The sequence below is a fragment of the Danio rerio genome, chromosome 12, assembly GCF_049306965.1.
Source record: "Danio rerio strain Tuebingen ecotype United States chromosome 12, GRCz12tu, whole genome shotgun sequence".
In the NCBI taxonomy this organism is placed as follows: domain Eukaryota; kingdom Metazoa; phylum Chordata; class Actinopteri; order Cypriniformes; family Danionidae; genus Danio; species Danio rerio.
This window is the reverse complement of record NC_133187.1, coordinates 17372417-17388069: the sequence shown is the minus strand read 5'-3', so window position 1 is coordinate 17388069 and position 15653 is coordinate 17372417. Positions and strand designations below refer to the sequence as shown.

At 34.9% G+C, this 15653-nt stretch overlaps 1 protein-coding gene across 6 annotated transcripts in view; it reads right to left on the bottom strand.

Annotated features, from left to right (window-relative positions):
* Nucleotides 1-15653, bottom strand: part of svild (supervillin d) — a 133261-nt gene that overhangs the window by 16073 nt on the left and 101535 nt on the right. For 3 of the 6 annotated variants that reach the window (XM_021480277.2, XM_073918317.1, XM_073918320.1), the window contains 11 exons: nt 15337-15492; nt 15129-15265; nt 12568-12715; nt 9022-9167; nt 8715-8890; nt 6939-7080; nt 6561-6858; nt 4332-4589; nt 4034-4241; nt 3789-3922; nt 1170-1325 (listed from right to left, as the gene is read on the bottom strand). In XM_021480277.2, the coding sequence (XP_021335952.1) occupies nt 1170-1325; nt 3789-3922; nt 4034-4241; nt 4332-4589; nt 6561-6858; nt 6939-7080; nt 8715-8890; nt 9022-9167; nt 12568-12715; nt 15129-15265; nt 15337-15492 (1959 nt within the window). The remainder of the gene's footprint in view (nt 1-1169; nt 1326-3788; nt 3923-4033; nt 4242-4331; nt 4590-6560; nt 6859-6938; nt 7081-8714; nt 8891-9021; nt 9168-12567; nt 12716-15128; nt 15266-15336; nt 15493-15653) is intronic. The other 3 variants (XM_073918319.1, XM_073918318.1, XM_073918321.1) reach the window with 1 other exon arrangement.

Sequence of the window (15653 nt, the reverse complement as noted above, 5' to 3'; positions counted from 1 at the left end):
AGATTCAAATAATGCAGTGTAAAATGTAGGCTACAGTGCAAAACATTCATTCATTTTCTTTTCACCTTAGTCTCTTTACTAATCTAGTGTCGCCACAGCGGAATGAACCACCCTCTTATCTAGCATGTTTTACGCAGTGAATGCCCTTCCAGCTACAACCCATCACTGTGAATCCAAAAACACTCATTCAAATACATACACTATGGACAATTTAGCTTACCCAATTCACCTATGCCACATGTTTTTGGACTTGTGGGGGAAACTGTGCACCTGCAAGAAACCCACGCGAACACTGTGCAAAACATTCTGAAGTGTGTTAACATTAAAATAAAGCGGAAAAAAAAAAAATTACGTATGTGCACCACTATCATTACATGCTATGTGAAAAATATACTAAAAAAATACTTTAAAAATATTATCGATTCAAATATTTTGGTGTACTGCAAGTAGAACAGGGCAAAACAGAGACACATCAATATCTGTGCAATGTCAATTTATATAAAAAGCTTATCAGACATATTGTATTAAGTAAAATAAATAATGTATAGTTTATACATTATATTTATCTTTAAAATTAGCTTACATTTGCAAATAAAACCCAGAGTAGGCTACTGTGCAAAAAAGAGATGTCTATCAGACCCTTTTAGAAGCTTTCATTCATCCTCAACATACTCAAGGTCTTGTTCGTAACTCCTCTTTTTCATCTCTTCTGTTTATATCATGTCATAGCATCCGTGATATAAAATAATATTTCAAGGGATGGTAATGGACGTTTTCATTAGCCATTCAGTGACAGTCAGACAGGCTCATGCAGTTCATCAAACTCCATCTTGTAAAATTTAAACCTAAAGCAGAATAAAACATCTCCTCATAAAATTCGGCTTGTCAGCACACTGCTACATTGAAAACACATGATTCAATTTGTGCTTTCTGATTGGTTCTCGGGAAATAGCATTTTTGCTGCCAAAGGCAGGTGGCATTTATAGGCTTTTGCCAACAAACTGTTATTTCTGAATGACTGACGTTGTGATTTCAAAACTATTTCTTGATGGTGTACTACGTGCCTAAAGCATTCGCTCAATGTCATTATCTCATTTTTGGCGGAAGTGCCATTTAGCAGCTTTTGCATCTGAACTCTTCATTTAAGTGTGAGAAACATTAATATGTACCAGGTTGAGGGGCTGAATACAAGTTCTCCTGCAGGAAAGGCATGGCCATGATGGTTCCTGTCACTTGAGCAGGCCCAAATATCTCCTCTCCCTGAAAAGTTCCACCACTGGCACTTAGAAGGAAAAGACGTGGTGTGAAGTTATACTTCCCTGGATCTGCAAACAAACAAAGAAGTATAGCAAATAAATATAGCTGATGCAGTAATTGGAGTAAATAGATCAAATTAAAAGTGACATTTTTCTAATACTTTGTTACTTGTTCACACATTGGGGTTTTAGCATAGCAGCAAGCTAACGGCAAACAGTGTTAAAATCAGTAAGTCAAGTTTACTAATTAAAAAGCAGAGCAACATGCTAACAATCGACTTCAACTAAATATGATTTGTGTCTTGATATTAAAAAAGAAAATTAATTTTAGATTTGACAGAAAAATCACACATTTTTTACCATGCTTATGCTAACAAACAACTCTACTGAAATTACTGGTTAGTTTACCCAAGTCTGTGTGGGCTACTAAAGAACCTCTATTAAAACCTGCTGTATATTTACTGAGATACTGTTTAACACCTTTTTTTAAAGAAGCAAAGTTGCTGCCTGTATAGAATGTTTGAAATCAGTCATAAATGAGGTTTTGTTGTGGATACCAACAGCATCTTGTTACTCTAAATTGGCAAACGTTTTAGAACATCTGCTTTTAGACACTCATGAACTTTATCTGATTTAACCAAATCTTAATCTGTGGGTTTTAATATGGACACATCCCACCCTTTGCAAGTAGAACAGCTTTAACTCTTCTGGGAAGGCTGTCCACAAGGTTTAAGAGTGTGTTTACTGGAATTTTTGACCATTCTTCTTGAAGTTCATTTATGAGGTCAGGCACTGATGTTGGGGAGGAAGGCCTGGCTCGCAGTCTCCAAATCATTCCAAATGTGTTCTGTCAGGTTGAGGTCAGGACTGCACTGAGGGGCCATCCCCAAACTGTTCCCACAAACATGAGAGAATGAAATTGTCCAACATGTTTTGGTATGTTAAAGCATTGAGTGTTCCTTTCTATAGAACTATGAGGCCCCTAAAAAACAACCACCAAACTTTACACTTGACTGTTTTCCCAGCAACCACCAAGCCCAGACTTGTCCATCAAATTGCCGGACAAAGAAACATGATTAATCACTCCAGAGTCCAGTGTTGGCACGCTTTACACAACTTCATCTGATACTTGCATTGCACTTAGTGATGTATAGCTAAGATGCAGCTGCTTGGCAAATGAAATCCATTCCATTAAGCTCCCAATGCAGTATTTTTGAGCTAATCCACACAAAGTTTGGCAGAATGTAGCTATTGACTCTGCACAAAGTTGGCGGCTTCTGCACATAATGTGCGTCTCAGCATGTGGTGACTCCGCTCTGTGATTTTACATGGTCTTTACATTTTACATGGCGAGTTGCTGTTGTTTCCACTTTGTTATACTACTAACAGTTGAATGTGGACTATTTAGTGCTGTGGAAATATCACAAATGGATTTATTACACAGGTGGCAAACCAAGCTTGACTCACTGAGTGACCCATTCTTTCACAAATGTTTGCAGACACAGGGTGCATCTCAGTCAGCACCCTTGTTGAGTGGTCAGAGCTCTGATCATGGTGTCAGTCATTTTAAGAGCTGTCAATAACAAAACTCTTCAAGTGCACTGAAACATTAGTACCCTAAAAAGTCTCACAATGGACCGTGAAAATCGGAAAAATGGAAGTATGAATCACGTGACCAATATCATCTAAACGTAACGTTAAACAAGAGATGTTTTCTTTCTTGCTTTATTTTTTAACATAGCTGATAGGCTAGGAACAATTTAGCAAACATTTATAACTTTTATTGGCTAAAATGTTGCTATAGGAAACTATATAAATTTGAATTATATAACTATAAATGTAAACGTAACGTAAAAATTGATGATGTAAAATGAGGATGTTCTTAGCTCATGTGTTTTTAATGTGTAGTAAACCAAGTTCATCACTGTCCTTACTAGTGCCTGAATTCATGCACACAACCTACTCATGAACGACCTCAGGAGCAAGGAAGCTGGCTAAGACCAAAGTCCCTTTATGGCTTGTCATTTCATTGAACGGCCATATTTAAAACACCTTTTGGACAGTTGGGCATTCAGTATGAATGGGGAAACCTTAAACCCTCCAAAACTGTTTGCCAAGCTAATGATTACATAATACATTTTGAATCACCAATAAAATTAAACAACAACTCTCCCATAAGTTTTGTTTCTAAAAGTTCAAATCAACGTTTGATTAAGTTGCCCGAGTTATGCGCATTCAAATGCGCACACGAAAAGAACGAGAACACAACACCAACCTCATTTAAGACCATGTTACACATCGTCTTCTTAGTAGGGCTTCATCAGATTGCGCTGGTCTTTAGAATGTATTTTATATACCCCTGTTGCCATGGAAGTAAAAACTGTTGCCAATATAATGTATGTTTGCAGCAAGCATACTAGATATGGAATTGTCATGGCATCATAAGATACTATTCATGTGTCTGTTGTAATGTAAAACCAATTCATAACAAAAAAACAGGGATGTTTTAAAAAGAAACAGTTTCTTTTGTACCTTCCAGCATGCAGTCGTATGCTTTCCTGTCCTGGTTGCCAAGAGCATCCCAAAATTCCTTGGACTCAGTTCCCTCTTCCATCTCATTCACTTTCAAACTGCTATTACTGTTCAAACCCATCTCACGAGGACAACTGTAAAACATTAATATATATAAAAAAAAAAAATCATCATACGGTAATCACATTTACTGTATTTGCGTAGAAAAAGCGTCAGGCTATGGATAATTCTAAAACTCTGCTCACGTTTGAGTGAGGCGCTCCACGGTCCTCTTTCCCACTTCCCGTGTACCAGGATGAGATTTACAGCCATGCCAAAGGTAAAGCTGTCCATTTTGCACACCAAGCAGCAACAAGCTAGCACGGGAGCGCAGGCTGGCACTACAGCACTCAACTTCAACCAATGAACCTTCCATCTTTGTCTCTCCACGCACACAGAACAAACGCCAGTCTCCTGAATGGCAAAAAAAAACATACACACCAAAAACTTGCAACTCGTATAAGTGATTAAATAGGTCAAATATGCTTAATCTGTATTTGTTACCTGTGTTGGTAGAACTACCCTCCCTGCAGCCTTTGTGGATGACTAGCCCTCCGAGGAAGAGCTGGAGGAAGCAGGGTGGCTCTTTCCCTTGTGTGACCAGGACTTGCGCCCCTTTGTTGTTGCCCAGCTCAACAGTCATGAGGGCAGACGTGCCGCGGCCACTTACACTGGAGTGACGGCCCTGCCAGAAGAAGCACGCTGTACGCTCCCTTCCTGGGCCAGCTGTACTCAGTTCACCAGGCTTTTGTCTCTTACCCACTGTGAAAACGTATGATCAAATTTTCAAGCCCTCTTTAATCAAATAATGCTGCTTTTACAGTTGATACATCTGCTGCAGCTGTTCTGTTTTCACATTATGATATACAGCTGAAGTCAGATATATTAGCCCTCCTTTGAATTTTTTTTTTAATATTTCCCAAATTATGTTTAACAGAGCAAGGAAATTTTCACAGTATGTCTGATAATATATATATATATATATATATATATATATATATATATATATATATATATATATATATATATATATATATATATATATATATATATATATATATTATTATCAGACATACTGTGAAAATTTCCTTGCTCTGTTAAACATAATTTGGGAAATATTAAAAAAAAAAATTATTGTATATATATATATATATATATATATATATATATATATATATATATATATATATATATATATATATATATATATTATAAGACACACTGTGAAAATATATATATATATATATTTCTTTTCTTCTTCTTTTTTTTCTGGAGAAGGTCTTGTTTTATTTCGGCTAGGATAAATATTTTATTTTTTTAAAAACATTTTAAGGTCAATATTATAAACCATTTTAAGCTATTTTTTTCTCATCTGTCTACAGAACAAACCATCTTTATAAAATAACTTGCCTAATTACCCGAATCTGCCTAGTTAACCTAATTAACATAGTTAAGGCTTTAAATATCACTTTAAGCTGTATAGAAGTGTCTTGAATGCTGTCTAGTAAAATAATATGGCAAAGATAAAATAAATCTGTTATTAGAGATTAATTATTAAAACTATTATGTTTAGAAATGTGTTACAAAAAAAAAATCACTCCGTTTCACAAAAAATTGAGCAAAAAAAAAAAAAACAGGGTGAATAATAAATCAGACAAAATTAAATTTGTCTTAAAGCCTTCTTCATTCGCTAATTATCATCATTTATGTTGGCATAGCAGTCAAAAATGGGACAAACGGGCACATGTAAAGCCAAATTTTGGACTTAGTCAGTGGGGTGGGTCTTTCGAACCAACCCGAAGCCCTCTTGGCAACAGGCCTGTATATATATGGACATCCTTCACCTGGGCACGTCTTTTTATAAAGCAGCAGCTCTGCCACATGTATGTATATCATAAAGAGTCATTGAGAAAAAAAACCTGAATCAAAATTTTCGCGGTTTTGTTTTACAGATTTGAAAACTTTAATATAGACACATAAATACTTCATTCTCTCTTATTCTCTCAGCAAGTAGGATTTTGTATTTAACTAAATGATAACCATCTAACTCTCAACCATGTGACTTAATTGTAACATGTTGTAAAGCCAATTCTAAGTTGCTGTAGTGTTGAATTTCATTACATCATCGGATCAATGTCTTTGCCTGTACAAATAGTGAACTTGTGACCCTTTTCCTTCTAAACAGGTTTGTTGAATTTCATCCACAGAGCTTAAAGGCTTTTTTTCTGGATTCCAACGTGTGCATTAAAGCCAATAGTGGGTTTAGAGTTTCTTAATTCATTCATTCTTCATTCATATTAGAAGTTCATTCTTCTACATATATATATATATATATATATATATATATATATATATATATATATATATATATATATGACCCCTAAAAAGTGCACAAAGCTTCAAAGTAGCATTACATCATTAAGACTGTACAATACGGTTCCAGTAGTTGATGTTAATGTATTTACTAATATGATCAAACCATTTATTACAGTATTCATTCTCCTTTAAATGTTAGTCAAAAGCAATAACGTTGTCCATTGTTAGTTCATGTCCACTCATAACTCATTAACAAGCATTTGGATTTTAATAACGCATTAGTACATGTCAATATATGATTAATAAATGCTGTACAAGTATTGTTCGTGACTAGCTCATGTTAGTAAGTACATTAACTAATGAAACCTTCAAGTAAAGTGTGACAATTATATGATCACTGTTCCCTGTATCACTCACCGACATTAGTAACTGAGTACTTCCATCTGATGACGTAAGTGTCCCCCTCGTGCAGCTGACCTACGCTCTCTGGCGGGATCTCAAAATCATCGAACTCTCGAATGTGCCATGCGTCTACAGCAATTGTGGCCAGTTCAGCCTGCCGTCCGTCTTCAGAAAAGACCAATCCGTGACCTCTCTGCACATCCACACCCTCCAATAGCATCTTCACAGGTAACGGCACACCCGCCAGCATCTGTTTGACGTCACACGGCCTCAGTTCGGAGTCACAAGTAGGAAGGAACTGATGTACTGAATTCTAGAGGTGAAAGAGAGAATACTCTTTATTATATTTTCAAAAGAGAGAAGAAAGTTATCAAGGCTGCCACTATCTATTACCTTCACCTCCTCCACCACAGGTTCATCTTTGGGGGGTTTCCTTTCTGCCCAATCTAGAAACTTCTCTCGGAACAGAGCAGTTTCGTTGTGTTCTGACAGCCGGCCAAACAAGGCCCAACTTGGCCTGCCCTCTCCCTGTCTGCTTCAAAACACAGACACAAAAGGTGCAAAATTCTTGAGTCTAAATCAAATATACATAGACTAAAGTCAAACTGAGAACACATATTTCTATTTCACCTTTTCAACTGCATACACATAAACAGACATACCAGTGCAAATTGTAAAGTTACTCATATTTTAGTTTCTGACTTAACCAAAAGGAAAAAAATAAATAAAATGTTTCCATTGTTAAGGTTACTCAGATTCTATAATATAATGTTAAAAAAATTTTATGTCCTAAAATAAAATTTAACACCGCTGATGTAGGATGTACACATCTTTGTAAAATGGCTTTAACATTATTTGTGAATGTACAGTGCACCCGGATGTATTCATGGTGCTTCACTTTTTCCACATTTTTTATGTTACACCCTTATTCCAAAATGGATGAAATTGATTTATATCCTCAACATTATACACACAATGCCCCATCATGACAATGTGAACAAATATTTTTTGAAATTGTTTAAAAAATTGTAAAAAAAAAAAAAAAAAAAAACAGAATAATCACATGTACACAAGTATTCACAGCATTTGCTCAATACTTTGTTGATGCACCTTTGGCAGCTATTACAGCCTCAAGTCTTTTTGAAAATCATGCCACATGCTTGACACACCTGTGTTTGGGAATTTTTACCAATTCTAAAAATTCCGAAGTTTTTGACTTAACCAAAATGACTGCACTGCACAAAATGATTTTCTTACTTTAGTCCAATAAAGTGGCATTTTTTAGACAAACAAAAAATATCGTCTTGCTTTAAGAAAAAAAAAGGCCAAAACAATGTGCGGTAAGCAAAATAATCAATGTGTCAAAGAGAAAAACAAGATAATTTTGCTTGAAAGCTCACTTAGTTTTGGCATGTTGTTCCTTGAAACAAGACAGCCTTTTTGTTTGTCTAGAAAAAGCTTCTTGATTTAAGAATTTTTAGATTTCTGGACTAGAAACAAGACAAAACAAGTAAGAAAAAAAGTTTTCAGTGTCTGGCAGTCTTACAAGATCTTGCCATACTAACTGAACTAAGCCATTTACTTAAAATGAAAACTATAAATGATTTAATATACCATGCATTTATATTCACTGTTTGTTTAACAATTCACATTCAGTTAAACTGTTAAAAAAAAAAAAAAAAAAAAAAAAAAAAAAAAAAAAAAAAAAAAAAAAACAGTTTATAAAATGTGTTGTGTTTAACATTTAAGATATCATTTAATCATACTGTACCACTTGAGGGCAGCATTGTGGTTGTAAGGAACTTGCATCATGTCCTGGTTTTAATCCAGAGCTCTTCACCTCTAATTCTATAGGACCTCTGCCCTGTTGAGTGTTGGTACAATCCTACTCATAGACACCTGAGCAAGCTCTCTGGACTGGTCCGTTTGATCAGAGTTTAAGCTAAACTTACCAGGGTAGTGATTCTCCATGACCAATTTTGATAAATAAAGTTTACTGAGATTTATTTGAGTTCATTGCTTTTCGAGAGCTTTATAAACCACTCTTAAGGCTCAAGAAAATAACAAGAAATATGGCCTACAAAACACCAATCAGCTAATAAACGTACTAAAACACCACGTAGATCACCAATACAAGCTGTAATTACAAAGATTGAAGATGCCACTCACTTAGCATTGTCTTTATTGGCTGAAGAGGGATCAAGGGGGTTGACTCTACATGTGCTGTAGTCGTACGCGCCACTCCAGATCTGTTTGCCCAGCTGTACTGCCACCTTCCTGTCACTCAAAGGAACATCCTTTCCTGTCCAGACGTACACTTCGCTACCAAAGTCAAACACCAGAGCCTGTCACATACAGCACATGTAGAGTTCAGCTGAATTGAAACAAGCACAGTTTACCACAAACACGTGTGTAGTTTACTAATGAACGACCACAAAAGCACAGAAGGCCACAAAAGAGGCTATAAACGTCACACCTCTTTAGAGTTGAGCATAGACACACTAGGGATGGATGCCCAGGCCTCATCATATGGAACCAACTTATCCTCCACCAGCCTATAAACACAGTTTGACTCTATTATAGCACTCTCGTAGAGTTCATCTTCCCCCGGCTCCCCTGCACCTGTAAAACACAAGACACACACAAGTGTGAAACTACAGCGAATCACTTGCTGACTTGATTTGTTTAGATTACAAGAGTATGCAAACTTAATGCTTGCAGCTAATATAATGCTACACATCAGAATTTAACCACAACTGCTTACTTTCAATCAAGACTTAACCTACTATGTTTATGTGAGCACAGACATTTTGGAATAAAAAAATACTGTGTATATTTGACTATTTACTAGCATTACAATGGTAAACCGAACTGCATTTGACATAGTGACTAAGACAGGGGGGCTCTGTGAGCATGCGTTTCACTCAGCATCGATATGCCTACCATGTATTGTCACAGAATTACACAGAAGTGATATTATTGTCATTTTAAGAACATTGTATACCACTGAAAGTCACAAAACATTTTTTTATTGTTTAGTCTGTTTCAATTCTATAATATAATCTTTAATAATAAACTTGACACCGGTGATGTAGAATGTACACATTCTTATAAAATAGCTTTAACATTGTTTGTGAAGGTATGTCATTTTGACAATTTGAATGTCATTTTCAGCAAAGGGTGAAAAATCCCATTTGTTTAGCTATTACTTGAGCTTGCTTATGAGATAACAGAGGCTGCACAATCTGCTAAAATGTTTAAGGCATTCATTTTTTATGTAAGCTTGATGGGCAGTACATATTGTGCCTCCAAAAATTATTATACACAGATTATTGTGACAAGCCTAAATGACAAAATAACGTTTTCTGCTAATTATTAGATAGAGGTACATAAGGTATTTTCTAAATAAATTCATAAAGTAAATACTGTATCATGATTGTATTCATTAATGATTTTGGGTTTGAATGGGCTCTATTTTAACAATCTAGGCACAAAGTCTAAAACACTTAGCGCAAAAGCATTAAGGGCATATCCGAATAAACTTTTGCTATTTTAAGTAAGGAAAAATACAGGAAGGGTTGTGCTTGGTCAGAAAGGGTTGTGCTTATTCTCTTCAAGAGTAATGGGTGTGTTTTGGGCATAACATGTATTAAACCAATATGTATAATAGAAAATCATAAAAAAACAGTGTCAGTTGTGTCACGCTACGGCACTTTTACTATTTACTGGGCAGAATTTGTAAGTGGAACAACTGAATGCTTCACTAGCTAGAAAACAGTTAAACAGACCATTTGCAGCACGAGGATATAGAACGACCCTCCTTCATTCTGCCTTTTTACTTTCTCTTTATTTTAATTTTACTCTTTACTCCTTTACTTTCGTGGATAAGGAAACAGTCTTGTACGCACTTTACTAAAGACATCAATTAGCCTACATATTTAATTTAATTTGTTAAGCGCAAATATTTGTTTCAAAAGTATTTCTAAATTTAGTTCTAATTTCTAGCAAAGTAATAAATAAACAATAATAACAAAGTGTGGTCAAAAAACTGAGTTATAGCCAAACACACATACTATTCTTATGCCCCATATGGTCCAAAAGCCAACAGGTGGGCAAATTTAAACTTGTTTTTATTAAAATAAATATAAATATACATATAATAATATACTACTAAGAATAATAACATTATACAAAATTCCCCCCGAGATAAAGAATACATGGAGGTTGCTTTTTTATATTTATTTAGAAATTAATAATGTTTGTAATATTTTAATCCTGGAATTATTTTTCATTTGTAAAGATAATGTGTATTGCTGTACATCTTGTGTGTATTGAGAATTGTTAGGTGTTTAAGGTACACAACTAACATGCTCTGCTTTGGACTTTAGAGCAGCTTTCAGCTGGTCAATGGCGCAGTCTATTTAAGTTCCTTAAATTAACAACGAACCAACAATGAACCTTAACACACCTCCTTCATAAACCAGCACACCCATGAGTCTACAAAGTAATGCAAATGGATTTGCTATTTAAACATTGTAGTGCAAAACAGGAAAATTAGGGTTGCATTGGACTGAAAATAGCAATACAACACACCAAGCACATCTTGCGCCGGGTGTAGGATTGATGAGAGGGCCCAGTGAGATAATGTATTCACTACTTGTCAAAAGTTCGGGGTCAGTTTTTTTTCCATGTTTTTTATTTTTTTTAACTATTCTATTAATCAATAAGGCATTTATGAAATGTACTTTTTTTATATTTATTAAATTTAATATAATAAAATTTATTTAAATAAAATAAAAAAATGCTTTCCTATTGAATGTAGTTTCAAATAAAACTATTACTCCAGTCATTACTGCTTTTATAACTAATACCATTAATAATAATAATAATAATAATAATAATAATAATAAAAATAAAATAATAATAATAATAATAAAAATAATAATAATGATGATGATGATGATATTATACATATTAATAATAATAATTATTATCCTACTGACTCCAAACGTTTGACCGTTAGTGTGTATGTGTGTTTTGTTTTTTTGTGGGAGGTGTTTTTGTGTGTTTGTCCCATAAAAATGCACTTGGTCTCTTTATGCAGTTTTGTTAACCTCCCTAGTTGCTGCACAGTGTCGATTTCCTGCAGGAAACAAAACATATTATGGAAGTGGGTAACCCTGCAGATTATACTAAAGCCTATAAGCAGTTCCACAAGAGTACCATCCAGACCAAAACCAACTGTAAACAATTATTTAGATTTCTTTCTCTGCTCTACACACATTAGTTTCTACAGAGTGCTTCAACAGATAATGACATCTTACAGCAAGATTGCTGACAATCATAACACACTACTGAAACATTTTAAACCCTAACAAATCTTTGTAGACAGCTAAATTGCATACTTCATTCCCCGGATAAGCTCATGTAGCATTTTGTTAAACAATACACCATACGTGTCCTCCATCTCTAGTGCAAGTTCACAAGCGAGTTGTTTCTGCATATAAGTTACTGTAACTGGAAGTTTTTTTGTTTTATTTTTTACTTTAAAGTTTGAATTTCTTTCATTAGCATTTTATAAATCCAAATCCACCAAAGACCACAGGTTCAGATTAAAAACATACATACAATTTAAAAAAGTAGTGTTCTCTTGAAAAAAGAAGTCACATGCATTTTAAATTAGTATACTTTATAGAAAAGTGTAAAGTCGATAAGTCAAAGGAACATGTTTGACACGCTTCCAATTTCTGACCAAGATTTATAATGGAATTTCATGATAATAGTATAATAATGCAAGAATAATAGCTTTTAAATAGTTTTACCTATTCTAATGAAATTCTTGGCAAGTCTAGCAAATAATCCAAATGATTACATAACATGAGTTAATTCTGACTTAGGGTCAATGGTTTGTATATAAAAATCTAATGAGCGAGTGTATTTATGTAGGGAAAGGTTGTCATTTTAACATCTGTCCTCCATGTGCACGGACTGGCAGAATATGCATTTTTGTAAGTGCCTGCACCTCTGTAGTCAGTCTTTCCACCCAGCAGACTCCAGAACTCTTTGGCCAAACGGTTGTCTGTGTTGATTCCCTCTTCCAGCACCGTGACCTGTGAAGCTTTGCAACCCAGATCTCTCTTCGTCTGGATGTACTGAGCCATCTCTGAGCCCTGAAATAGACATAAATAATATAGAATTGGTTAATGCTTAAAAAAATAAATAAATACATTCAAGAAAAATATTCTACTGTATTTTTTTTTTTTTTACAGTTAACTATGGATCTACAACTCTATTGTATTATTGTGATATTAGCGTAATTAAAATAGAACCCCTGCAATCAAAACTAACTTTTTCGGAGTATGAGTACTTTTACGGTCATCTATAAAGTAGCATGCTCATGCTCAAAAAAAGGACATAATTTGCATTAAGATTCATGCATTTCAAAACATTAGTCTCTCATAGCATTTCCTTGAGCTTCACCTTTTTATCAGATTCTCCAACCAAATAGTTTCTAAAGCATCCCAACTACAACACCATACATACATACATACATACATACATACATACATACATACAAACATACAAACATACAAACATACACACGCATATATATATACATATAAATCTATTTATTTATATAAGTGTTTCTATACAATGAGTCAATCAAAGAGAGGGAAAAATGGAAATTGCAGGTTATAATAAATAACTTGTGTTTCAGAAGACACAGTCAAAACAGTTAACACGTAGTGGCTTTGAGCAGCCGTTCAAGACAGTACAGGAAGCAGGTAATAATACTTTAATGACAAACATTGGCTAAGGGATTTTACAATAACCAAAACAACATTTCAGATGTTTTACAACATGGTCAATCCGCTGATTTGTACATTAATGCTGCTCCATCGCACCCATTTTTGTGTCTCCATCATAGTTTATTCACATTTTTTTTGTAATAACTTGACTGATGGTCCCTTTAATGCATTTTGTTAAATTTAAATAGCATTGCATCTAGTACATGCCAACTAATTCTTATTAGATTATAAGTAGACTGTTAGGTTGGATTTAGTGTAAATTGACATGTACTTGCAAAGTTTCTTATAGTCAATTAAATGTGCTAAAGAAATAGTCTCAGCAGATTTTAAGCAGGCAAACTACTAATATTCAAATGAGAACTAATTAGTTAACATGTAACTGCAACTTTTAGTCAGCAAAATTTGCAATAAGGGCCATCAAAGTAAAAAGTCGTACCATTTTCTCTTATTGGATAAAACTGTTACAGTACAACATCTGTTACAGTACTGTTACAACATCTTGTTCATGAGCATCTTGGCATTTCCATCAAGCATTTTTTATGCAATATTTAAAAATGTGCATAAGAAATAGGCGAATGGAAACATAGCTAGTGTAAAGTAATGGATAGAGCACCATTTATAACACAGACCCATAGTTCGTGGAAAGCAACGCAAATATTGTATGTATTATACTGTAATCATAAAATAGTCCATTCATTTATTATTAGTTTATTATTTATCATTAGTTTTCTTTTTGGCTTAGTCCCTTTATTAATCCGGGGTCGCCACAGCGGTATCAACCGCCAACTTATCCAGCATTTTTTTTTACGCAGCGGATGCCTTTCCAGCCGCAGCCCATCTCTGGGAAACATCCACACTTACTCAATCACACTCATACACTACAGACAATTTAGCCTACCCAATTCACCTGTACCGTACGTCTTTGGACTGTGTGGGAAACCGGAGCACCCGGTGGAAACCCACACAAACTTAGGGAGAACATGCAAACTTCACACAGAAATGCCAACTGACCCAGCCGAGGCTCGAACCAGTGACCTTTGTGCTGTGAGGCGACAGCACTACCTACTGCCATAAACTACCTACGCTGCCATAAAATAATCCAATCACAGATAATTATTTTGAAATACTGACAGCGGTTGGTGTAGCTTCTCAGTGACCTACAATCCTTTGTAGTGACAGATCATGCAACAGTACACCTGAAAACATGTGGAAATACCATATATAATAAATTGATTTAACTTCAGTCGAATGTTTGAAAAAAATCCTTTTGTACAAACTGTGTTTTTCATATTACAAAAAACTGTACAAAAGCACGCACATCCCTCTTAACTGGGTGCTCAGCCAAAAAGTGCAAAAAAGAGCTAATTAAATGTTAATCAAAAGACACCAAGGCTCCAAAAATACAAATTTATTAAATTAAAAAGGCTGACAAAGAGGGTGTAACGTTTCGAGCCACCCGGCTCTTCATCATCTGACAGCTCTTCATCATCTGATAAAGAGCTGGGTGGCTCGAAACGTTACACGCTCTGTGTCAGCCTTTTTAATTTAATAAATTTGTATTTTTGGAGCCTTGGTGTTGCCGCCTTTGATTAACTTTTCAGATTACAGCTATTAGAAATTAAAAATTTAAAAAACATGGACATTAAGGCCAATTAAATAGATTACACGATTACATACATAATATTACAACAATGTTGAATGTTACTTGTTCTCATTTATTACATTGTCATTTGTAAATCCAAGTATGCTTTTTTCACCTAATTTTTGTTATTACCTTTGCTTTTTCTATGACGTTTGCAAATTCTCCACTCCAGAAGAAACACTGTTTGGGGGTGATGAGCAAGTAGCAGTCTCCACTGTTCAGAGAGTTGGCTGTCGGTTCAACCAGACGCACCTGAACATGTCTGCGGCCTGCATAAATTAATAGCAGTGTTAAAAGCAGAACATGTACATCAAGTACAAACTTGTACTGACCTCTATACCTTTAATGTGGATGAGCATGAGCTTGTGGAAAGGCACAGCACCGTTGTTAGTCACTACCTCTGTTGACTTCACACTTCGTAGGTTGACTTTCTTGAAGTTTTCTTTACTGGCCAGACCTGCCAAAGCTGTGTCTGCCAAATTTGAGTGTTTGGCCACTAAAAACATTTACAAAAACCAAAAGCATTTCAAAATCTAAATAACAGTTTTCATTTGTGCAACATCAACATTAGCTGATTTTACATTAGCAAACATAGCTGTTTCTTTGATAAAAAACAATAAATGGTTGACGTAATTGGAGGGACGTGGCTAAGCATAT